Source organism: Salvia hispanica, chromosome 2 (assembly GCF_029641045.1).
Source record: "Salvia hispanica isolate PSC_SH4W2 chromosome 2, Shi_PSC_v1, whole genome shotgun sequence".
NCBI lineage: Eukaryota > Viridiplantae > Streptophyta > Magnoliopsida > Lamiales > Lamiaceae > Salvia > Salvia hispanica.
Window position 1 is genome coordinate 6,510,622 of NC_142693.1, and position 26,784 is coordinate 6,537,405.

General features: G+C 36.3%; 3 protein-coding genes across 3 annotated transcripts; 2 read left to right on the forward strand and 1 right to left on the reverse strand.

Annotated features, from left to right (window-relative positions):
- Window positions 1–1,021: 1,021 nt before the first annotated feature.
- LOC125199186 (uncharacterized) lies at window positions 1,022–14,254 on the forward strand. Its single transcript, XM_089064801.1, has 3 exons — window positions 1,022–1,108; window positions 7,745–8,257; window positions 14,210–14,254. The coding sequence occupies exons 1-3, from the start codon at window positions 1,022–1,024 to the stop codon at window positions 14,252–14,254; spliced, it is 645 nt and encodes a 214-aa protein (XP_088920927.1).
- A 721-nt stretch (window positions 14,255–14,975) lies between these two features.
- On the reverse strand, window positions 14,976–16,772 carry LOC125201379 (F-box/kelch-repeat protein At3g23880-like). The gene is made up of 2 exons (XM_048099461.2): window positions 16,536–16,772; window positions 14,976–16,315 (listed from the first exon to the last, which is right to left on the reverse strand). Exon 2 carries the CDS (start codon window positions 16,296–16,298, stop codon window positions 15,147–15,149), a length of 1,152 nt encoding a protein of 383 aa, XP_047955418.1. The 5' UTR covers window positions 16,299–16,315; window positions 16,536–16,772; the 3' UTR covers window positions 14,976–15,146.
- A 6,155-nt stretch (window positions 16,773–22,927) lies between these two features.
- Window positions 22,928–25,267, forward strand: LOC125218655 (pre-mRNA-splicing factor CWC22-like). The gene is made up of 2 exons (XM_048120409.2): window positions 22,928–23,818; window positions 24,806–25,267. The coding sequence occupies exon 1, from the start codon at window positions 23,104–23,106 to the stop codon at window positions 23,815–23,817; it is 714 nt and encodes a 237-aa protein (XP_047976366.1). The 5' UTR covers window positions 22,928–23,103; the 3' UTR covers window position 23,818; window positions 24,806–25,267.
- The last annotated feature ends 1,517 nt before the right edge of the window (window positions 25,268–26,784 follow it).

The following is a 26,784-nucleotide window of genomic DNA, read 5'->3' on the forward strand; positions in this document are numbered from 1 at the left end:
TTTTAAAAGCTTGATTTTCCTTAAGCTCAATTTCTTTGGATTTTATAGAACTAATGATTAAATCAAGGGGGGCAGAATCTCTACCATACTTAATGGCAGCTTTAACATCATTGTAAGAATCAGGGATAGCATTCATTAGGGCAATGCTAGTATACTCATCAATGGTTTTGTCACCAGACCTTTTAATGTCTTGAACAAGTTTTTGAAAAATATCAATATTATCCTCAATATCCTTTGAAAGAACAAGTTTAAACTTAAAGAGCTTTTCAAGCAAATACATTCTTGATGACATTGAGGTTTCAGTGTACAGAGTATCTAGCTTTTCCCATAGCTCAGAGGCAGACTCAATGGTACCAACCTTTCTAATCACGGAATCAGAAAGGTTGAGTATTATAGTAGACCTAGCTAATTCATTCATTTTAGCAGCCTTATCTTCAGGCTCAGAATCAGGGACACTGCTCTCAACAGATTTGAAAATTTTTTGCTGAATTAAAACACACTTCATTTTCTGTTTTCAAATCACAAAATCATTTTTCCCATTAAAGGGGACAATGCCAACTGGCTGGGACATTTTGAGAAAGATTTTAACATACACAGAGGTAACCCAGAGAGCACAGCAAGCAACCCTGCTTTCACAGAGAGTGGTCTTAAACACACAACAGTCAAAGAGAACACTTAAAACAGATATGCAGGGGTTTCTCATGCAAGAAACACAGAAGCACTTTTACAGCAAAGGCGCACACGCACAGGAGACACCTCAAAGTGATCTCAGACTCAAGAATCAAGTCCAAAAGGAGTTCCTCCCTATCTGTCACGTGTACCCCGGCAAGAGGATTTCCCAGTTCACAATCACCCAATGTATGGGGGCGCAGGGGGTCACTCAAGACGGTTAAGGCACAGGGTGGATAGGCAATTCACTCAAGAACACAGAGTCAAGCTCTGAGATACACACTTTGAGATTAAAGAAACACTCAGAGAAAACAGCAACGGAAGCAAGAAAGCTGTAAAGAGCAACTAGAACATGCAAGACAAACAGGAGAACAGAAAGCCTAAGCCACGGCCAGTGGCAACTACCAGCAACAACTGCCCATCCCTAAACTTGAAAGCGGTAAATGATGGTGCTGGCAGTGGAAGCGCATGCAAAATAAATCACATAATTTTCAGATCTATTTAGCAGATTATTTAGACAAAACCTATTCGCGTAATTATCACATGTATCATGCTCATAACTTGAATTAATCATGCTTTAAGAATATTGAAACCTAAAACATGCTTTTCTACGGAGCAGAAAAATACCTAATTAATTCTCCAAAGAATTGAAGATGGCTAGCTTCTTCTCCACGTGATGCTTTGAGTACTAAACCACAAATCTTCTCTCTGGTTCCCGAACTGTATCCCAATATCAGTGTGGGCTGATCTTACTAGAATACTAGGACTTAAATAAAGAAGACAGAAGAAATCCTTTTTGGAATAGGAGAAGATTTCGAAAATCTCCTCAGCTTAGGAGAGGAATTTCGAAAATTACACTAATCTGAATTGTGTTATTTCTGTCTCCTTTATTCTCCTATTTATATTAAGTTCCTTTAGGGCCCAGACAGGGATCTATGGAAGACTTTGGATATGGGCTCATCCAATTTACTTTTTACTAATTAAATTGAACCCACAATTTAATATAAGTTATAATTGGAATATTACGAGCAGCCACTACAGAAGTAATATTGAACTCTCCCCATCCAAATCCGAAATTATAAGTAATCCGGGTTTCCGTTTAACTTTCATTTCCCGTGCTTAAGATTAAAATGTCCATTAATTAATTAATGTCTGCTATTGACTTAATTAATTAACTTCTTATTAATTCCAAGAGTGGACTTAGCATGAAACGCTTATTTATTATTCATAGAGTAATCACACTCCAACTAGCTAGGTTCCGAATAATAAAACCTCGTTTCGCGCTCCTCTTGAGGACATTATCAAACGAGACTCAGCTCGTGCACGATTCAATATAATAGCAATCCTAGCACCACTAGGTATCGATCACCACTACCCAATATATCAGGATAATTGGGTTACGAAAAACCCGCACCATTTGATAAGTCAAAGCAGTGCATAATCAATACCGTATGCACAATGCTAACCTACATTGATTAAGAAATAAATATTTATCAAGACCTCACCTTTCAGTAGATAGCCTAAGGCAAGTCTTGCTGTTAGATCCGTTCAGTGCTATACCACACCAATGTCATCTTATTTCAGTAAGGCTTAGAAATATGCGGACTGACATTGCAACCTTTCTCGATGGATAGTCCAATTCCATCTAGGTTGTGAAATTCATATTTTTCTTTGTTTAGAACTGACCGTATTACCATAAAGTGGACGACGCCCACAACCGGTCTACTGAAACAAAGACTTAGACTTCGTTAAGTTAACTTATACATTTAAACATGCATTAACATCCATTAAATGTAAAACATAACAACATTATGACAAAAATAATCTGTTTTATTCATTGGAAAATAAAATAAGAGTTTTACAGTATTCAATCACTCGAAACGTGATTTCTAGTATACAAACTCTAAAAGTAAAGAGTTTTAGGGATTCAGCCAATTTACCTGAGCGGAAACCCTTCGTTAAGGAGAATCCGAACTACCTCAGAGCCTGTACCGGAGGCTGAGCCTTACTCTGACGAGCCCACCTCCTTATTTTGCAACCCGGCGCGCCCAAGTGATCCCCCCGTGGCTCTGATACCACTGTAGGGATCAGATCACTCGGGATTCGCTAATTACCGGGACCTCTTTATTGATTGGATTCTGAGATGGCTAATCTCGGAAGTTACAAGCCAAATACAAGGGTGTTACAAGATTACAAGTAATCTAACTCACTGAGGTATCTAACTATTACAGATATCAAACCCTAATTAGAGCCCTAACTATTCCAAGATTTCAACCAATCTGGAATCCAAGTCCTTGCCCAATTAGTGTTGGGGTTTGTATACTAAAAGATGCTTCGAGCGTACATGCCTTTGTACAGTCAGCTTGTGCATGTATACGAGAAACGCCACATCCACTTGTTTACCTATTTATGAGAATAAATAATATAATATAAATGGTTTATTATTGAAATATGATAAACAAGTCTAAGGCTTTTTACTAAGAAGGTCAAGTAGGGAAATTCGATGAATCTCCTCATGAGTTTTCCAGTATGGGACTTGGCCAGATCTAGTAAGAAGAAAAACGTATTCACAACCTAGATAGGCTTTGGCTACCTATTGGTACGGTTGCGGTGTTTGTGATAATTCTCTCTTACCTAAGATGAGATTAGTAACACCGGTGTGGTAAAGCACTAAAAGGATCTAATCCGAAATGTATTCTTTATTGCTATCTACTGAAAGAATATATTTCAAGAAAGTTTAGTATTTTCTAGTCTATGATATTAATATCAATATTGTTTATTCAATCAAACGCCACTTTGACTTATCAATATGTGAGAGTTTGTACGTAACTCAAGTTCATGATATCTTGGGTGGTAGTAATTGAATAACATGAAGGTATTGGAATATTATTTCATAGAATTCGCGTGCCCAGTGTGGTGTGATTAAATCCCAAAAAGGGTGATCCCCAATGAGGTGTTTGAAAGAGGAATTTATTATTCAGAAATCTGCGCAGTTGGAATTTATTCCACGAATAATAAATAAAGTTTCAAACTAGAAAAACTCTTTGGAGAATTAATTTAATTCTAGTCACATAGCAGACAAAAGAATTAAATTGATGGATCAAGATAATCTTAAACGCGGGAAATATTATAAAATAAAATGGACCCAAGTTATTTGTAATTTGGTGATTTAAGTGGGAGTGCAATATTATTCTTTAGTGGAATAAAATAATATTCCATTGATAATATATTAAATCATGGGTCATTTGATTTAATTAGCAATTTATCTAATGGGTGAGCCCCCAACACTTAAGTCATTCCATGGATCCCCAACCTAGCCCAACAAGTCCATTATAAATAGTGATGAGATGTGGAAACTCTAGCACACCATTCATTCACAACACTCCTCCCTAAACCCTAGAAGCCGTCGCCGGCTCTCTCTCTCTCTCTCTCTCTCCTTGCCTCGGTTTTCGTGCCTTGGCACGTGGGAGAATTAGGGTTTTTGCTTTGTTCTTGTTCTATCCTAATTCATAGGATTAGATCAAGACAATATCGAGTTTGTGATTGGGTTTTCCTAGATCTCTTCAAGACTATTATTGATTATCTAAGATCCGCCCACACGGATGGAGAATCAAGGACTAGGGAATAGGTTGGAAGATTCACGGTCGATAAACCAAGGATCTCCGGGTGGTGCAGCTAGCAACTTCGATCCTATGATGGATCAAAATGAGGTAACAATCGAATCTACATCAAATTGCATGATTATGTGTTTATTTGATGTCATATCTATAGATCTATGAATATTGCATGAAATTGGAGTCGAATGCATAATCAACTAAATAGACCCGTTCTAGGACGTGTTTGGTTTCCGTGTCTTCCGCTGCGGTAGTCCCAACAACTGGTATCAGAGCCATTTTTTAGGCTCTGATTATGTATTTGATTAATTGAATTTTTCGAAAATTATAGTGTGGAAACTTGGGATTTTCGAAAATAATGCAATATGTGTTGGATCTATGTTTTTCTTGATTTTATTTTTGGATCTATGATATGATGTTCTAGATCGATGAAAGAATATTATGAATCTTGGATTTTATTCAAGTTTTTCACAAAAATATTCTAGATCTATGATGAACATCATTAGATCTATATATTCTAAGTAATATATACTAGATTATATGTTTGATGATTACATATATGTATGTGTTTAAGTGAATATATGTTTTTGAATCAAGAAATAAAGTGGTCCATGATTGAATACTTGGATCGATGAAAGAATATTATGAATCTTGGATTTTATTCAAGTTTTTCACAAGAATATTCTAGATCTAAACAAGTATTCATTAGATTTATAGTTTTATGTTCTTAATATGCTAGAATAATTTAAATTGCTAAAAAGCTAGATATTTAAATATGCATATTTGATATGAACATAAAAGATTGTTACAAATTAAGAAATGATTAATTAAGATTTAAGATCGCGGTCAAGCGTAGCGACCGCGATGAATCGAGTTAATTAAAAATCGAAAAAAAAAAAATTGAACTAGGGTTTCGAAAACCCTAGCTTCACGCCGACCGGGGATCGCGACGGAGGCGGAGCTCGGGGCGGCGGCCGGCGATGGTCGTCGACCAGAGGGAGCTCCAGTCCAGTGGGAGAGGCGGTAGACGGCGAGCAGGCGGCGGAGCTGTCGGAGGCGCGTCGGATCGATCTCGATCCGACGGCGTGGGCCTCCGGCGGATGCTGCAGCGGCTGTCTGACGACGACGGCGCTGGAGGCGCGTCGGGTCTGCCAAGATCCGGCGACGTGGGCCTCCTTCGTCTCTACAGAGGCTGATCGACGCTTGCGGTGGCCAAACTCGGCGTTTCCAGGCGACGGCGGCGGTGGCGTGCGGTGGTTCCAGTTGGCGGTCGACGCCGGAGCAGTTCCCGACGGGCCAGAGGCGGCAGCGGCGGCTGCTGCGAGGCAGTGGCGGCCCAAACCCTAATTAGGGTTTGGATTGCACCGTCTCGTCGTCTCGTTTTGTTTTTCGTGTTTACATTTCGTTTCTTAACTCGCAAGCTATTTATAATTGTGGTTTAAAATCCTAAACCTAGAATAATTAAAATATCTTTTGGGAATTAGAATGATTTTGCAATTAAGTCAAGATTCTAATTTAAAGAGAATAATTGCCTTCTTTAAAATATTGCCAATTGATTAATTAGGTCAAATAAGTTGATTTAATTTGTTAATTAGTTGATTTTGATGGATTCTTTCCATCTAGATAATATCATGGTAATTAACATAAGGAAATTCAATATTTGATTGATCTAATTTTTGGCTTTTCCTTAATTGGATGGAATTTTAAAGAATATTCTCTTAATATGCTTTCATGTTTTAATTTTAAGGTTTAATTGAAAATTGTCTATATTTTATTTGGTGTGTTATGGAATTATTTCCTAGATATATACCTAAGGAAAAGACATGAGTTTTTTTTCAATTGTTTTAAACCTTGAATATTTCGAAAATTACATAAGTAATAATTGGATGGATTTTAATTGGAATCCTATTCCTAGTTTGAATTTCGTCTTTAATATGATGTAGGTGAATTTTATTTCATCTAGATAACATCGGTTTAATTAAAGAAGTGAAAAATTCATTTGGCATTAACATGCTACTTATATCCTAAATTATTAAAGTGTTAAATGATTAATTGGATTTTAATTGGAATTCAATTCCTAGTTTAATTTTAATTTTATCTTTAATTTTGATGAAGGTGAATTTGTTTCATCTAGATAACATCAAATGTGATTTAAAGGTATGAAAATTCATAGAGCATTAATTTTGCTATTAAAATCCTTAATTATTTATTAAGTTGAATTTTGTCTTTAATTTTGATGAAGGTGAATTTTATTTCATCTACAAAACATCATTTTGAATTAAAGATGTAATAAGATTCTTCTTGTCATGTGATTTTATTTGAAAGCTATGAGAATTTTGATTCTCGAATTTAATTGGTGTGTTTTAAATGGATTTAGTCTTAATTGGATAAATGCGGATTTATATATCCAAGTGGGCATTTTAAATTGAGACTTAGCTAATCTTTTATGATATACACCTAGACATTAATTTTAGGATAAGGATAGATTAATTCTATCTAAGTAAATCCTAATAATATTGAAAGGTAATTCTAATAATCAAGATACGTTATTTTAACTAATAATGTATGATTGTTTAAGATTGGACTTAATGTCTAGATAATCTTGTTTATGTGAAAATGGAATTTTAATTCTATCTATTTATTTTAGATGCTTAATTAAATGATCAAGTTTCGCCATTATGTTTATGTGAACCTTTTGTAAATGTGTTTACATGTTTTATTGATGATTGATGGATATTTAATTTGAGTTATGATTTTATTTGTTAAAATCTAGTTTAACTCGTGCATCTCCTATGTACTTATTGCCTTGCATGCATAGCTAGTACATGTTTAATTATTCTTTGAATGTGGATATCTGCCTTATCTGCTTAAGTAATAATTAAACTATTAAAACCACCAACAAGAAAATATGAAGCGATAATTACAACACGTTTGTATATGGCCTCCATAAAATTGGTCTTAGTGCGAAGTAGTGACCGGCCTGTCTTTACGGGAGGAACATTACCAGTTCGTAAGTTTGGACTTCTCTAGATAAAGATTATTAAAATCGTAAAATTAGTTTTTCAATAATATCGCGACTGGTCTTTACCAGAGCAATATTGCTGCGAAATTATAAGGATTGTATTTTAATAATGCTTAGAGGGAGCTATAGGAGGAGGTGCTTGTCCGGTTCGACCTTTCTTTAGAGGAGTTCACGCACAAGTAAAGAATCCTTAGTGCTTAATTTTATGGTTATACGCTTTAGCATTGTTAGTCAGCCATGCCATTCTTATGGTCTCTGGACTATCTGTCGACATTGTGGCCAGTAAAAATAATGAATTTCTTGCATGAATAAGACTCGGCTTCCTTGTAGAAGAACGTTTGTGCTTGATTTTTGTGGATGTAAAATTGATGAATTGTTTTGTGGTTATTTGCAATTCTTTGAAATTTTACATGTTTATATTATTGGTATTTATTCTCAGCTTGAACGAAAGATGATTGATACTTGGGATATTTATTATGCCATACTTAGTTCGAGGAAGCATGACTCTGAATTGTTTAAGGAATGGAAAAGTAAACTTGATGTTGATCGTTTGATCAATGACTTGAGATTGATCCTCAGCAAGGATCGTCCACCCACATACCATCTACAAGGAGAGGACAAGGAGTTTCGTGATCAGTGGTATACCGCGGAATGTCATCTCAAGGGCTTCATTTTGGCCAGTATTGGCAATGCCCTTGAGAGGTTTGACAAACCCAATAGGCCGTTGGTCAACAAGCCCACGTGGTTTGAAGAAAAGTCCTCTAAGATAAGAGCTGGTATCGCTGTGAAGCATTTAAGGCATGATGTGTTTGAAGAGGGCCAAGACGTGGGGGTATATGCCCTAGTCATGCTTGGCTACTTCAATAAACTTCACTTGTCGGGGGGGGGGGAAGTTGACCCAGAAACCCAACAGATAATGATCCTTGATGGGCTTCCAGATAGCTTTAATGAAGTCAGAAATGAAATTTTGTTTAGCCACAAAAAGTTTTCGTTTTTGGAGCTTTATAAAAAGCTTGTGATTGCTCAAACAAAGATGAAAAGAAGGGGTGGACTTTCGAGATGATCATGTTCAAGTCAGAAGAGTTTATTTTTGCTTTATTTACATTGTTGAATTTTAAAAGTTTTTGATATTGTTTGGTTTTGATATCATATGGATTATTGATATGGAAATTTATTCCTAGTTTATCAATTGTGTTTTTGGATTATCGATGTCATTTTATAATGCTTGCATTATTAGATAAATGAAGTTTTGATCATCCAATAATTTATGACATCAAATGTAACATGGTTCGTATCAAAATTGTTTACTTGTGATTAAATTTGTTGATTCAATTATTATGAAGTTTTCTTCTAGAAATATTGATTATTAAGTTTCTTTAATCCTTGAATCTTTTGAACCATTATTATGTTGATGAGTCAATAGAACATTAATGTTCGACATGGATTCAATACAAAATAAAATGATCTTATGATCGCGTTTGTTCAAATAAAGGTGTAAGAAAAATAATCACAATAATTGATTACAAGACAAGTAAATTAAATTCAACTAGAAACAAAATAAGTATTTATTATAAATACTAGAAATTCTTGTATAGTAAATATAGTGTACACATTAAATTATTTTAATGTTCCAAGCCTAGAGTTGACTATTTGATTAGTTATTGTTTTATTTATTTTGTTGTGAAAGTGATAATTAAAATAGTGGGAGCTTTTCTTAATGAATGATTAAATTCTAAGTGTTTAATAAGAGCTTCATAGCTTGTTTTATTAAACTAGGATGAATTTAACTCCAAGCACTATTTAAATTGTTTTAATAGCCTTAAAGAATATTGAAACTAGTATCTTTCTACTTTTAAAAGTGGGAGCTAAATTTTGTCTCATAGAATATTCATAAATGGAATTAAAGTAATGTTTAATAGAGTTAAAAGGGTTCACACCCTAAAATGAAAGAAGTGATGAATTGCACACTTTCTAAGACTCTAATAACATTAAAAGACATTTCCAAGTTAGCTATTAAATTAGAATTACTTTTGGATTTCCAAAGAAAGTATTTCTAAAGATCACAACAAATGGTTAAGTAAATGAACTCTTGGAATTTATAACTATAAAACAAAGAATGCAATCATTCGGTTTTATTTTGTCATAAGGACTAATTTCCAATTAGTCATTGTGATGAGGTAATTATGTTCATGCATGAATTTACATCACAAGTTATATAGCAAGGATAATACCAAGTTAGGTTGGTATTATATAATTAAAGTTTTGGGAATCATATTCGACATGATTAAAAACTTTATATTTGCTATAAGTATTCTACTTTAATTAGTAGAAATTCAGAAGGATCAAAATAGTGGATTTTGATAGAGGAATATGTATAAGTGCGCTTGAGAAAGGCACATAAAATTATTCCACTGGATCAAAGGGCCTAGAAATATTTTGATCAAATTATCGTGCTCCTTAGCAAGAATTAAGGTTATAAATTACAAGTATATTTTCGTTTTATGTACTCTAGAAAACTATGTTGGTAGATTCTTTTAAAGAATTATAGTTTTGAGTACATAGTGGCCAAAGCCTGCTTTGAGTATAAGTGGGAGAAAATGTGTTGTGAATGTGTAGCACAAGGCCAATAAAGCGGTTGGTATACTCGAAAGCATTCTTTGAGTATAAGTGGGAGATTGTTGGGGTTTGTATACTAAAAGATGCTTCGAGCGTACATGCCTTTGTACAGTCAGCTTGTGCATGTATACGAGAAACGCCACATCCACTTGTTTACCTATTTATGAGAATAAATAATATAATATAAATGGTTTATTATTGAAATATGATAAACAAGTCTAAGGCTTTTTACTAAGAAGGTCAAGTAGGGAAATTCGATGAATCTCCTCATGAGTTTTCCAATATGGGACTTGGCCAGATCTAGTAAGAAGAAAAACGTATTCACAACCTAGATAGGCTTTGGCTAGCTATTGGTACGGTTGCGGTGTTTGTGATAATTCTCTCTTACCTAAGATGAGATTAGTAACACCGGTGTGGTAAAGCACTGAAAGGATCTAATCCGAAATGTATTCTTTATTGCTATCTACTGAAAGAATATATTTCAAGAAAGTTTAGTATTTTCTAGTCTATGATATTAATATCAATATTGTTTATTCAATCAAACGCCACTTTGACTTATCAATATGTGAGAGTTTGTACGTAACTCAAGTTCATGATATCTTGGGTGGTAGTAATTGAATAACATGAAGGTATTGGAATATTATTTCATAGAATTCGCGTGCCCAGTGTGGTATGATTAAATCCCAAAAAGGGTGATCCCCAATGAGGTGTTTGAAAGAGGAATTTATTATTCAGAAATCTGCGCAGTTGGAATTTATTCCACGAATAATAAATAAAGTTTCAAACTAGAAAAACTCTTTGGAGAATTAATTTAATTCTAGTCACATAGCAGACAAAAGAATTAAATTGATGGATCAAGATAATCTTAAACGCGGGAAATATTATAAAATAAAATGGACCCAAGTTATTTGTAATTTGGTGATTTAAGTGGGAGTGCAATATTATTCTTTAGTGGAATAAAATAATATTCCATTGATAATATATTAAATCATGGGTCATTTGATTTAATTAGCAATTTATCTAATGGGTGAGCCCCCAACACTTAAGTCATCCCATGGATCCCCAACCTAGCCCAACAAGTCCATTATAAATAGTGATGAAATGTGGAAACCCTAGCACACCATTCATTCACAACACTCCTCCCTAAACCCTAGAAGCCGTCGCCGGCTCTCTCTCTCTCTCTCCTTGCCTCGGTTTTCGTGCCTTGGCACGTGGGAGAATTAGGATTTTTGCTTTGTTCTTGTTCTATCCTAATTCATAGGATTAGATCAAGACAATATCGAGTTTGTGATTGGGTTTTCCTAGATCTCTTCAAGACTATTATTGATTATCTAAGATCCGCCCACACGGATGGAGAATCAAGGACTAGGGAATAGGTTGGAAGATTCACGGTCGATAAACCAAGGATCTTCGGGTGGTGCAGCTAGCAACTTCGATCCTATGATGGATCAAAATGAGGTAACAATCGAATCTACATCAAATTGCATGATTATGTGTTTATTTGATGTCATATCTATAGATCTATGAATATTGCATGAAATTGGAGTCGAATGCATAATCAACTAAATAGATCCGTTCTAGGACCTGTTTGGTTTCCGTGTCTTCCGCTGCGGTAGTCCCAACAATTAGTACCTGCACACTCAAGTAGATAGATCAGTAAATCAACACAAGACTCAAAGAGTCTAAATCAAATCAGAAAAGGAGACAAGAAATCAGAGATATGCGGATATGGCTCAGGTCACAATGTGACTATGCTCTGGGCCAAGGACCTCCTCAATCACACTGATTTATCCAAAGGAGCGTAGTGAAACCGTCTGAATCAGAGATCTACCAAGACCTCACTGATTGCTACCAACGTTACCGTCTCAATACGCACAACCCCCTTTCACCGAGAGAACCTCTCTAATACTCACGAACTCACAAATCCTCACAAGAACACAATGAAATCGCCTCCAACTTAGCAGATCCAACAAACAAGTTAGACCTAGCGCTGGACTTCGCAAGGCCACCGAAGAGGTAACCTCTGCTAGTGATTTCACCGGTTGAAACACTTTGAAAGGCTCAGAGAAACAATCAAAGAGAAGATCTCAGACGAAGAATGGAAACCCTAGAAAAATCGTCAGAGAGAGAGAGTTGAAGAGAGAATGAATGAGAGAGTCTAAGAGACTCCTCAGTTATTACTCACAAAACTAACACACTCAACATCCAACGACGAGGAGGGGCGATTTGCGTGGAGTTGCAACGTGGCAGCAATCCAACCACTCTAGAGAGTAAGGCAGCGACCAACCGGACCTAAAGCTTTGGGCCCAGAATTAATAAGTCATTGGGCTGAACACATCCAAGCCCAAGACACCATTATTCAGATATGGTCCATTAAGTCTCACATAACTTATCCAAGAAATACATCCTAAGCACAAATACAAAAATGTTTGCCGCATCCCACTTCTGTAAGGTTGCACACCAACTTCCACAAATGCCACTATGCAACTTGAAGCATGCCAAGTAGATATTCCTGCTTAGCTCATATAATTTTTTTTCTTAACTATCTAAGGCATCAAATGCAAACTAAATGATAGTAATAACATTATTGACAATTCTCCAATTTTAGACAGGTTCTTATTCTTAAGTTATAGTTAGATGTTGCTCTCTCTTTGTATTTTCAGATATCACCAAATGTTCTAACTCCTTTTTCAAATACTAATTTCTTCAACAACCTTAATTCTTAAGCTGCCGGAATATTAAAACTCAATGTGACGATGAAGTACACATGAGATAAAGCATTGGAACTTAAGATTTAGGCTTGAAGGAAACATTTTATCCTTAAATACATGTATAATCTACAAGTTCTTATCAATATGTATAGATTTCCAATGCATGACATATATATATTACTCTACGAAAAAATCAATTAAAATCTTATTATTGCAATTCTCAGATCCATAAATTCCAAATTTTCCGATTCAGGAAATATGAGCAAGATTGCAGATAAATATAAGTGATATTGTTTTAGACAAAAATAATTCATCTATTGTGAATGAGACTAATTTGCATTTGTTAACTTTGAAGATTTTAGATTGTAAAGATGATGTTCATATTTCAATATTTATGTACCACTGGTTCGTTGTTATCATTCTAAGTTAAATTCCTAGTTATGTATATTTATGTTTTTGGAGATCAAATTTTATTGAATATTGTAAGTTTTTTTATTAAGTAGTTTATATTCCTTATTGTTTCGTACTATTAAGTAGACGTGTTGTTAAAGTTTGATTTTTATGTTTTTATCTTAAATTTGAAAAATATTATAATCAGCATTTGTTTTTGTAACTTCTTAAAACATGTTTTTATATGATATCTATACTGAAGTGTTAGTATATATATATAGGCTTCGTCTGTTCACGGTAAGCGACATATTTCTCTTTTTTTATGTCTTACTCTAATTAACACACTTTTTGAAATAGAAACATCATTATCTTCACTTTATCTTCCGTCTTACTTTATTTTTTCCCTACTCAACTCATAAAGTAAAATTTTATAAATTCCAGTGCTTAGTAGGAAATGTTTTACTTGGAATGGGATGGGTAGAAGTACATTTCTTTTTTTAAAGTGTACATATGATATTATTTCTTAATTATGCTTAATCATTTCAATTTGTATTAAATAAGTGAAAATCATATGACTCGTGCATAGATAATACTAGTTGGTCAAAAGGCCGCCGCAAAAGTTCAAATCAATTTTCAAGGTGGCCGAAAAATGAGATCATTGAGAGAAGCATTGTGACGACACTTCGTTCCCTAAAATCACATGGAGAATCATTAAAATCCAGCGGATTGTGTGGTGTGTGGATTGTGTGTGTGTGAAACTTAACTTCAAAAACTAACCTGAAACGTAAATAATATAGACGTGAATTTTGAATGTTCTAAGATATATTGTGTATTGCACTTAGAACATCTTTATTCGTCAACACACATTATATAGCACATTGACTACAACAATCATATTACACGGGTCGTATATCTACTAGTAAACACAAAAATACTATGCGTACCTACTATTTTAAGAGATGCACAATTCATTAAATACTACCTTCATTAAATATATACAATAGAAATAAATAAATAATATAATTAAAATATAAATTTCATAAAATTAGTGGAGTACATAACTTTGGATAAAATGAGTACATAATTGAGTGATTCGAAATAACTAGACTAAAAAAAATACATTTGTGGATTCGGTATTTTTCCATCTGTTCCAGTTTAATTTCTTTTGCATTTTCTTTCTGTTAAAGATAGATTCCTTAACCGGCACCGGCGGCGTTAAAGCTCAGCAGTGAGAGAGGATTCCTTAACCGGCACCGGCGGCCAGGAGGTGATCTCCGTGTTTACTTAGAGGGGTTGGCCGAAGCAGAAAATGTTCAAGAATGTATAAAGCAAAACCCGTTCGGCCAGAGGCCCATAACGGAGAATAATCTTTCCCGGGGCTACTATTGCAAGGTTATTGCAGCAAACTCCACACCCACGAGAAACAGACATTGGCAGCCATCAATCATGAACAGTAAGTCTTGATCCCTACACCCCACACGTAAACCACAATTCTGCCCAAACATAGATTATCTGTTTGGTTATCGAAAAGCATCAGCGTCTCTCTATTGCTGCTTTTGGTTTCTCAATAATTCTGGACTTTTTTCTTCTCTAGAATAGTTATAGTGTATGTTCCACAGCTCTATGTTTGGTAAGTGGATGGTTAGTTCAATGTAATTTTAGTTAGATTTTTGTATGATGAGCTTTGCTAAGCAGAGCACCCTTTGAACTACAGTGTTTTGGTGTATGACGACATGTCGTCTGGCTACGTTGCAAATAGAAAGAATTGTCCCTTATTTAATTTGATCACCGAATTTCTTTAGTAAAATTCAAGAAAATGTTCCTTGAATCCTAAGGCCTTGCAAAAATAAAAATTAACTATTAAATGTCATAGATAAATAACTAAAAAAACCTAATAAAATAGTAAGAAACAGCAAACAAATATCATATGGTCATAGAAAACACATTCAAAGATAAGGAAAATATTGGCCATTGGCTTTCTTCATAAGCTCAGCCCTACTTAGTTATCATCTCCAAACATTTGCATCAAATTCGACGAAAGCATTCAAGCATAAACACTACATATGCAAATACTTAGATGTCACCACTTTCACAATATCCAGTAACTATTCAAATAATGCAACCCTAATAAAAACATAATGACTGAACATTGTGAATTCCCAATGTTTTGAGTGATAAAAAGCTAGGGATGTAAATAGTGGTGCTAGGAAAGTAATAATAGCAATATTGTTGAAGAAAACCACGTACATCATAAGCTTCAGTGTTTTTTGAGTAGATAAATAATCCACCATGGCCAGTAAACAACAATTCACCATTCGTCAAAACTTTGAGCGGAGTGGTATAGTATGTCGGTGATTTGAAGTCATATTCCTTTATCCAAGAACTTGCATCTCCATAATTGTGCATCTTCCAAATTTTGGCAGCATTTCTAGGATATGATGTATCGCATAAACATAGCTGGTCCTCTAAAATGCATAGCCGATATCCCAAATATAAGAAAACCGAACGTTTATCCTCAGGATGAATCAAGATACGCACATCAAGGGATGGAAGAGGAAAACTGGTAAACAACTCTGTTTCAAGATCAAAGCAACAAACTAAAAAATTATTCTCTAAATCACAAGCAACCCAGTGAATATTTCCGTTTAAAAATACAGCATAATCAAGTGATGGTCTAAGTGTAACTGAGTCCCACAATGGCTTTGTTGTAGGCAATCTAGTTGTCAGTGGTGCTAGGATCCTTCTCCACGAAGATGCAGATTCTCCTCCTAGAGTGTACACATGAGAAAACCTAGATTCATCAACACATAATATCTTATATTGTCCACTTAATTTGCTCACTCCAAATCCATATAGACACCTACGTGTAGGTAGAGGAGGAAGCTCAGTATATTCACAAGTCATTGGGTTGGCTATGAAAAGAATATCACGATTATCATCCAATCCATCCCACAACAAAAGCAAACCATTAACTGAGCTAATTACCAAACGATGGTGAGAAGTTGAATAAGGGGGCCAGTAGAATTGGAAAAGTGGTTGGCCGTCCTCATCAGCGACTGCATACCCCGTCATGTCTTGATTAACAAAAGCCATGAATTGTTTTGGAGTCGCAAACTGATCCCCTTCTATTAGATTGCGCCATGACTTACAAACGCACCTACACCTCATAAGGCATCTGATCGGGAGTCTTGTAAGGAGATTTCTCCATATTTCTTGCGGTATCCAAATTTGTTGCAAATCACATTTCTTGCAAGTCTTGTAAGGATCTCTCTCCATATTACTTTGACAGACGGCTTATGAAAAGTAAGAATTAATTAGGGATAGGAACAAGAGAGTTTCGTACATATTTATCCTATATCAAATCCTAATCGACATGGAAATAAATTGAATCCAGAGTATAATTAAGGAGGATAAAATTCACATCAAATCCTAACACATAGGAAGAAGAACGTGGGCCGAAGAAGAAAAATTGGGCCTTGCAAGGAGAACAACAATTCATGTTGTGTAACTAACCTTCGATTCTTCGCCGCCGGAGATCGGACTAGAGGAGTCAAGGCGCCGCCGATCAGGCTTCAAAACGATGGCGGAGGGCTCAGAAGCTGAACTCTGATATCGAAGAACGGATTTGGCGATGGAGAGGATTGGAATCTGAAATCTGGATGCGCGTACCCTAGCCCCCAAATTCAAGATAATATGGAATTTTAATTTTTCCTCCTTTGCTGTGTAGTCTGGAAAACGACGTCACTTTGGCTCATATTACATCCTTTTCTCTGGCGGAAACTTCTAAGGGCCTTTCCTTTCCTCCTCAACTTTATTTGCTACTCCCTTCCCATTAGAAATGCAACGTTTTCCTTTTTGAATTGTCCCACTAAAAATGAAACGTTTCCTAAAATGGAAACATCACTCTTTCTACTTTTTCCTCTCTCTTACTCCCTCCGTCCCGGCTAAAATGACACATTGCTTAGCCGACACAGGATTTTAGGAGTTATTGGTTAAAATGTTTAATTGGAGAGAGAAGGTGGGTGTAGGTATTAAAGTAGAGAGATGAAAATAGATGGATATTTTAATAGAAGTGAGAAAAAATGGTTGAGTGTATTAATTGGAGAGAGAAAGTTACCAAAAAAAGAAATGTGTCACGTAGTTAGGACAAACTAAAAAGGAAAACGTGTCATCTTAAGCGGGACGGAGGGAGTACTTTACTCTCTCTTCATTAACTCATAAAACAACACATGCATAAAATCCTGTGTCGGAAATCAAATATTTCATATTTATTGAGACGGAGGGAGTATTTACTTCGCATATCAATTCATCTATTTGATGCAATAAATTATGTTTATTACTCTCATTTCTTTACAAAAATGCAACAAAAACTCACATTAAACAAGTTTTAAATGATAAAGTATTATGCATCTTACAACAAGTTACATAGTAAATTATTAAAATAAAAATATAGATGAACATATATAATTATGTTTTTAATGTCTTTAAACTTTAAATTGGATTAGATTTAATTAACATAAATTCGTTTTATTTTTAACTATATTATATGTACTCCGATACACCATCAGTAAACATAATATGAAATATGCCAGGAGTTTTTGCTATTAATGAAAAGATTCAACAGATTTTAATTTCCTTTAATTTTATAACATGTTAAATGCACCCACGCACATTATTTAAAGTTCTTCTCAACAAAAGAATAAAGAAAAAAATCGACAAACATAATATGTTATAATCAACAGTAATGAATCTGATTTACATAAGTTATAATCACATCGCAGTACCATATGTTGTAATTTATAAGTAGAAAATAAAAATTGACTTCTATTCAATATTTTATTGGAAGCTTGAAAATTGTGAGTATTATTTCATTTGAAAGTTGAAATATCAGAACTAACTTGCAATTAACATAATCTAGTGTGGATTTTGAAAGACCACAACTGAGTTCTTAAAGGGACGAATAATTGTGATCTCCAATACCGATTTACAAAAGAAAATTTTAAATTTGAAAGGTATACATAATATGAAGTATGCTAGGAGTTTTTGCTATTAATGAAAAGATTCAACGGATTTTAATTTCCATTAATTTTATAACATGTTAAATGCACCCACGCACATTAATACATTATTTAAAGAAGTTCTTCTCAACAAAAGAATAAAGAAAAAAATCGAAGACGTTAGTAAAACGTAGGCCCAATTTGGCATAGTGTTAGGCCCATTTAAGGTCGCCCGAAACGCAATACATGTTCTTATTGGGCCTGAAGCTTTAATTTATTGAACAAATTATGTGGATGCGTTATCATATTCTTAAAAAAAAATTCGACATATAACACACCTCTAAAACATATAAATGACAGATCTGAAAAATATCTGATTATAATTTTTTTTTATATTTTTATGAAATAGGAGTAAATTTTAAATTTTAAACTACCGATAAACTATTAAATCAATAATTTATTATTTTTAATAAATACTATACAGTATTGATTTAAATAATTTTGGATAGCATGTTATGATGCATGTGACGAGTTTTATCAGTTAAATTATACTGCGGCATTATTGACACCAGAATGACTATTTTTATCTCCGTCCCAGCTTAAGTGATAGATTTCTTTTTGACCGTTGTTTTGCGGAGATGATAATAAATAGTTAAAGTGGAGAGAAAGAAAAGTAAGAGAATGAATAATATAGAAAAGAGTCGTATATACATTATTCTATTAATAATTTACTTTATTTCTACTTTAATTATTTGTTATCATTTTCCCCGAACACGTGCTAAAAAGCAGTTAATCACCTGGGATGAGAAAGTAATTAGAATACTTGTATATATCTATTAATCAATTAAATACAGAGGGGGTAATTAGAATACTTGTATATCTCTATTAATCAATTAAATACTATCTTCTGTATTAAAGGGGGTGAAGAGATAAGATTGCACTCCAGAAAAGCATTAAATACTTGTATATCTCTATTAATCAATTAAATAGAGTACTATCTTTTGTGTTAGAGGGGGGTGAAGAGATAAGATTGCACTCCAGACAATATATCCCAGTATGGTTGAAATTTTTCAAAAATAAATTATATGGTTGAAATTTAGAGATTAAGTTTCCTTTTCAAGTATTGAACAGATAGATTTTTCTTGGCTGTAATGGTAATACAATGTAAAACATAAATGACTATAATAAATCTAGTAACATCTGTGAAATTGCAAATTTTGACCGGTAGGAGTCGGTTCATATTAAGAATTAAATTAAATAAATACTAAAATTATTAATATGCGAATCTATTATTAATTTATACAAAATGGATTGGAACTTTAGAATGTACTTAATTCATATCCATATTTCAAATAGTTGGTAGTCAATGTTCACGCAGATACGCACTGACACTCTTAATAGCATGTTTAGAAGGGGTGATAACTCATCTAGAGATGGAATTTTATGAACAGGAAGTAAAAGAAAAAAAAAAAACACCAATCATTCGTATAACAGAACAATAATTCCCATGTGGTTCAATCTTCTAAAGTAAGTAGACACCCCTAAATTTGATACGAACTCTAAATTTGATGGTACTATAATTTGATATACTTACATATGAATATTATTTACATGACACCCCTAAATTTGATACTAACGGTAAACTGACAAATTACCAAAAATATCATAACCTTATTTGATATTTCTATGGATTTTGCAACTCAACAGTCAACATGATTTTGGAATTTATGAACAGGGCTGGCCACGGCTCATGTCCAGTATGAGCCGGCTCAAGACCAATCCGAAACAAAGCAGGTCTTGACTGGGCTAATTATTGAAGTGGACTTTAATTGTATCATTTTTCAAACTCACTCAGCCCAGCCCAATCCAAAATAAGACCATAATTACAAATCCTATTTATCTTCTAATTTTAATAAATTTAAATTATGTTTAGTCGTTAATTTATATTTTTTAAATTCCTATTTACATCCGATTATTGAAAATAATTATAATAAGATGATAAATTTGAATATAGATATTTATTTAATAGTATAATTTTAAAATCATTCAATAAATTATATATGATTATAAGTAAATTATAAAATCATATAAATAATTTAATTCTTTAACTATTTTTTATTTTAATAGTATATAAAAAATAAAAAATATATAAAAAAATAAAATAGATTACTTCCTCCATCCACCACGTAAATTAATACTCCCTCCATCCCCAGAGAATATACACTTTGGGATCGGCACGAGTTTAGTGTAAAATTGTTAAAGTAAGAGAGAAAAAGTAATTAAAGGATTGTTAGTAGAAAATGGTCTCACCTTATTAGAAAGAAGACTTTTTAAATTAGAGTGCATATTCTTGTGGAACGGACTAAAAAGGAAATAGTAGATATTCTTGTGGGATGGAGGGAGTACTATTTTGACTCAGCACGGGTTTTAAAAAATTACTTAAATTTGTGAATAAAAGTAAATGGAGAAAGTAAGGAGTATCTAAGAGCATCTTTAGTGGGACGGACATCCCTTCGCCCTTTTCAAAAACACCTTCTGCCACGTCATAAGGACTTCCCACCCTCCTGTCACGTCATAAGGACTTCCCACTGCACAATCCACCCTTCCCATCGCCCTTCCCGCACGGACTTCCCCCAATAAAAAAAAATTCACAAATATTAATTTTACATTACAGAATTAAAATTTCAACACGAATACGGATGGGAAAAATGCAACAAGTTCATTAATAAAAAACTTACATAATTAAATTTAAAAAAAATTACGTAGTCATAAAAATAACCCAAGCTTCAACAAAATGTGACCCCCCAACTCACTCCTCGTCCTCCGCGTCGCCCCGTCGCCACTGTCGTCGTCCCCGCCGGCAATGCCGCTGCCGTCGTCCCCGCCACCAGTCTCGGCGCCATCATCTCCAATGGGTGGCATCCCCAAATCGCGCTTCAATGTGTCGATGGCATCCTTCAACATCCTCTTGTAGAAAGGATCGGTCGTTTTATGCCACCTATGCATGGTCTGTACCAGGGTAGCCATTTGTTGTGCGCGGGCGAGATTGTTGTACTCTTGAGGGGCCTCCGATTGGACCTTGTCGGACTCGCTGGCGCTTCCTCTTGCCATCCGCTGCGCAGTCTTTTGCTCAATCAGGCGACGACGGCGGCGGGAAGACGATTGAGGGGTCGGGATCACTACCTCGGCTTCGGGGAGCTAGTGCAAACCGACACTGCTGCTGTACTCGCCGGAAGCGAAGATCTTCGTCCGCTTCGGCCAGTCCGCTTCAACCCCCGCAGAAAACTTTTGAGAATTCTTCACCACGAGAAAGACCTCCTAATGCTCGAATTCACGGAACTTCAACTACTTGTCGGGGTACTGCTGTATGGCACGGATCTTCACATCCTCCTCGAACATATCGCTGGTTGCCTGGCGGAGGTTGTTTTGGTAGAGGCCCGCAAATCGACTAAGCTTGGCCTCAACCGCTCCCACTGTTTCCGGCATTGCTCGGGACCATGAGGCTTCCCATCAGCCGGTTTCCATTTGAGGTAGCCTTGACTAATGCGAAACCACATTTTGTCGATATGCTGGTTATTCCCGATGTAGGGATCCTCGACTACACCGACCCAGGCCTTCGCATGCGCGACTTTTTCCGCCACGGTCCAGACGGTCCTCCTTCCCGTCTCCTCCACATCCTCATCGGCCCTCGTACACGAGAAAGAGGCCAGGCCTTTCCCCTTGCCCTTGCCTTTGCCCCTGCCCCTTGCCGTTGTCCCTGTCTCACTGGGAGTTTCCCTGACCGTAGATAGCCCCAATTCCTCAAAATAGAAAGTGTCGATGCCGGTGAACTGAGTATCCAGAGGAGTATCCAGACAATAAATCCATATATGGACGGTAGACATTGTCCACAGGTGTTTGGGAGCCCCTGCTACCTCCCCCCTCCCCCGCGCAGCGGCAGGCATGGGCTGCATCATACCAGGCATCATCCCCGCCGGTGTCATTCCTCTCCCCCCCAACCCCCCCACCATCCCCACTGGTGTCATTCCCCCCAGCCATCCCACCATCATATTGGGTGTCATCCCCAATCCCCGCTGCCCTCGGGCATCATCATACCACCCATCCCACCCATCCAATTGTACATATTGTAGTACGGGGACATTTGCGGATGCATCCCCGCCATTTGGGGAACCATCCCCGCATTTCCGACGGGGAAAGACGACGTATGTGACTCGCTCGTGGCGGGAGAGTTCCTATCTTTCTCCATTTATCTTCAACAGAAATGAAATTTAGATTTTAGAGAGAGAAACAACTTGTTAACACAAGTAATGCGTATGAAATGAATTTCAACGAGCCATATATATAGAGTTTTTGTTTTTTTAATTAAAAATGGCGGACGTCCCCGTGTCGCCACAATGGCGGGCGTCCGCCCGCGCCCTTCCGCCGACGGCCGCGCCCTTCCTGTGTCCTCACCGGACGTCCGCGTCCGGCTCTCGACGCCTCAACGGCAGACGTCCGGGGCGCCCTTCCCGGAAGCCTCTCCGAAGGGCGACGGGAAGGGCGCCATTGCGAATGCTCTAAGACATATTTTTAGTATTTCATATCAAAAGTGGAAAAAAATAAATAATTCTTTAATCGTGGAAAACTAAAATCAGAAAATGGCTCGGTGGACGGAGGAAGTAAAAATTATTTTTGTTTGCAACCCAAGTGAGCTTATGCCTAATTGGGTCAGAACTAATTAAAAGAAAACACAGCCCAACCAACTTTGGTTGTGGGTTGGACAGCAGGCACCAAGTTGACTGGTTTGAACCAGTCCGGCCTTACCATAGAAGCCCATGACAACTGTGGCAAAATTTATGTGATATTTAATCTTACATTCAAAAACTTTGGGACTCACATAAAAAAGAAAAAAAAAACTTTAATTTTCGAAGTTGAAAAGCTTCAATTTTTAGTACTCCGAAATCCCCTCCCATAAATAAGCATTCCAAATATCGAACAAAATCTCTGCTTTACTTAGAGATGGACGACGACGACGACGCTCCATTAATGGATTCGATGTACTCTGGCGTCACTCTCGACGACACCATATCGCTCACCGAATCAGAATGGCTCTCCATGAACAAAAGATTCACGAGGATGGTCGAAAAGCCCGACGTCTTAAACTTGGACTTTTTAGCCCATCAAATCCTGGGCGACCACATCCTCCCCGGAAGAGGCCTCTTCTGCCAAGCCCTCATCCAATCGCAGTCCAAACACCCCGACTCCAGCGACGTCTACACCGCGCTGGCCGCTCTGATCAACTCCAGGCGCCCTCAGGTCGGCCACCTCCTCGTCAAACGAGCCGCGCTTCAGTTCAAGGCCGCCTACCACTGCGGCGACGAGACGCAGATGCACACCTCGTCCAGCTCGTGAACCAGAGGATCGCCAACGAGGCTCTGGCGCTGGACGTGCTGGTGCTCCTGTTGGACCATCCGAGCTCGGACAATGTGGGGGTCGCGGCGAGGTTCTGCAGGCAGTGCGGGCTTCTGCTGCTGGAGGAGACGCCGGGTGAGCTGAGGGAGATGCTTGCTGAGTTTCGCGGCCTGCTGAGGAAGGGCGAGCTGGAGCCGATGCCTCGCCTATTGATCGGGAGGCTGTTTGCTGCGTACAGAGTGGCGTTTAGGGAGTCTGGGAGAGGGTTGAGAGTTGTGGATGATGAAGAGCAGATCACGCACCGTGTGAGTCTGTTGGAGCATATTGATCCGGAGACCAGTCTTGATGCATTTCACACCAATCCACATCTTTTGGAGGAAGATGAGGTTAATTCAAATCCATTTTGAGGTATTTAGTTTGGTTATTGTTATTCCAATTTTGATTATACAAATTATTTGTTTCTTAGCATCTGAATGCTATGTTCATCTTTCATTCACGAGTATTTGTGTATCCTCCTATCATTGCTGTTGGGACTCCCTCCTACAAGGAAGTAGAATATGAGTATTAGTGTAGATGGTTAGAGTCCCTATGAGAGATGGTTCATATTCTACATAATGAAGATGGTTCATATGCCAAGTCTTTTGAGATGGTTGGAATGCAATAATTATGGTGGTTCAAATTAGAATGCCCAACCCATATAGGAACTAATGATATCTAGAAGTTAGATGCCAAGAGTGCAAAATTTGTCCGAAAACACATTCTTGATTGAAAACAAAATCTGGCAGAGCAAGTTTTTCACTCTGTGTAGTTCACGATGAAGTCATGAATGCATTGTTATATCTGTTCTGGTCGAACTTAAATTTTGCAGAGAGTTCCAGACACATTGATCTTAAGTTTTGGATAGTCGAATTATGGATTGGATGGTCCGGACACATTGATCTTAAGTTTTGGATAGTCGAATTATGGATTGGATGGTCCGGACTCAAATCCATTTGTCTTGTTGATGATAATTGTGTGCTCCTAATTTTGGTTGATAGAGAAGAAATTGTATTCCCATTGTTATAGTCGAAGTTTGTAGGAGTTGGTTCCATGGTTTTTCAATTTTCCTATATTGGGGATTTCCCCTATTTAAGTTCCATTACTTAGTTTTCTCTACTTGATTGCTCTGGATTTTGATTGCACTAGAGGAGTAGTTCATTAATCTTGGTATTATTATACTTTGTTTCTGCTGCGCCACTCCTCGCCAACAATTGCATGTTGTTATCTAAACTTCTGTACTATTAGTTATTCATATCGTTTAGAGCAGTCCACAATTCAAAGTACATCGATAGCCAAGGTAAGAATGGATCCACTGGTCTGACTGGTCTGATTTTGAGTGCTCCTACCTAACTACAGACTACAGGCAGAGAGAACTGCAACCATGGTAGCTTCATCGGGCCTCACCTCAGCCTTCGACAATTGCCTGAAGAGAACTATGGCCTCATTCAGCCTTCCATGTTAAGCCTCACCATCTATTTTTGACGTTCCAACTAACCAAGTTCCTCTAAACCATCGAGTCAAAGAGTCCACGAGCCAAGACAATGTCGCAGCCTCTTTCGTAAATATCAATGAGAGCAGCCCTATCATAATCATCCGATACAGGCCCAGATTCGTGAGCATGGCAATGCAGGGCTTTTCCAGTTTCCAGTGTGCAGGCTTTGACGGCAGTAGCCAGCATAAATGCATTAGGCTCTAATTATTCAATTAGCATTTGTACATAAAAATTAAGAGCTTGTTCATATATTAGAGACTGTGTAAAAGAAAACATCAGGATTTATTGTTTAACTACCTAGTGCAACCAAGATGTATAAAACAGATATTCACAAAGAAATCAAAACAGAATATGGCACATGCACAATCAACCATCATTATTAGGCTATCTATTGTGGTTGAGAGCAGGGCATGACAGTAACAGAACATATCGCCTCATTTAATAAAATCTGCATTCAATGCTCATGAACATTTCATTTATATACCCACTGAATTCATATTAATTATCCGTACAGATTCCCGAAAACAAGTCAGACAATTCACCCAACACCATGCAGCAAAATTAAAGAATTTAAGCACATAATCGGTTGTTTGTTCCTAACAGAAATTACTGCCAAACTAAAACTATACTCAGTTTGAATTAATAGTTAGTTCTAGAAATATTCACTTTATATTTTACATTGTTTGATAGGGTTTCAAAATAATAGATTAAAATAGGTAATAACAATATTATTCTTTTTAATTAACCTTCATAATAATTAGGGCTACTTTAAAATTAGATAAAAAAAGGCGTGTTCTAGCCTCCATCTCCGCTACTCCAGTCTCCATCTCCATTACTCTACTCTCTCAATTGAGCGCAAAATCTAATCCATAAAGCAGAATTGTGCTAAGGAGCGGTGTGATTTATGATGGAATTGATCAGTAGGAAAAAATCCTCAAAATTACTGGCATAGGATGGATGACGTAATTGAGAATTGCGATTGTTTCGTTGCAGATTCATATACTTTTTTTTGTCAATCTGCACATTCTTCGTCATGGAGTTGAGATCTTTTTTGTGAATGATGGAACGGATGTAGAGAAATAAAAACAAAGGATATTTTGTGTAAAAAATTATACGTAAATATGAGGGCATTGTGTAAGAACATAGATTTGTCAGGTTAAAAAAATGATGGAGATAAATAAACAGACCTTGGATACCGGATAATTATCTATAATATGAGAGTTTATTATATCGGGCCCGTCCTTAATCATATACTCCCTCCGTCTGCCATTAGGAGTCTCAATCACTTTTGCGCACTCGTTTTATAAAAATGATAATAAATAGTTAAAGTGGAGAAATGGAAAGGTAAAAGAGAGAATAATGTAAAGAAGACTCTTATCAACATTATTCTCTCTCTTACTTTACTATTTCTCCACTTTAACTATTTGTTATCATTTTTATAAAACGAGTGCGCAAAAGTGACTGAGACTCCTAATGACGGACGAAGGGAGTACTTTATAAATAAATAATCTATGCTACCAAATGATCAATAATGTAGGGTAAATAATATAATCTATTGTTATCATAGCTACCATTAGGGAGGTTCGTTTGTAAAATTGTATCTCGTGATTAAATATATAGTGTGTTTAGTTCAGAAATTCAATCTCACACCTCAATCTTTGATGGATAATCATATGAACACAACCTAATTGTTTATAGGAAAACTAAAACATGTGTTGAACGAAGCCACGAAATTCAACAAGCAAAACCACATAATCATGAGGGAAACGTTAACGGACATGCGAAAGCTGTTTTGCCATATAGTAATGAAAATGGTTAGATTGAGTTCATACGTTGATATATG

What these genes read in the sequence shown, in the direction of transcription:
- LOC125218655 (XM_048120409.2), top strand. Translation starts at nt 23,104, where the DNA reads ATGGCTCTCCATGAACAAAAGATTCACGAGGATGGTCGAAAAGCCCGA.
- LOC125201379 (XM_048099461.2), bottom strand. Translation starts at nt 16,298, where the DNA reads ATGGAGAGAGATCCTTACAAGACTTGCAAGAAATGTGATTTGCAACAA.
- LOC125199186 (XM_089064801.1), top strand. Translation starts at nt 1,022, where the DNA reads ATGCAAGACAAACAGGAGAACAGAAAGCCTAAGCCACGGCCAGTGGCA. An exon ending in CATCCCTAAACTTGAAAGCG is followed by an intron (nt 1,109 to 7,744) that starts GTAAATGATGGT and finishes ATTTATTCTCAG; the next exon opens with CTTGAACGAAAGATGATTGA. An exon ending in TTCCAGATAGCTTTAATGAA is followed by an intron (nt 8,258 to 14,209) that starts GTCAGAAATGAA and finishes TTTCTGTTAAAG; the next exon opens with ATAGATTCCTTAACCGGCAC.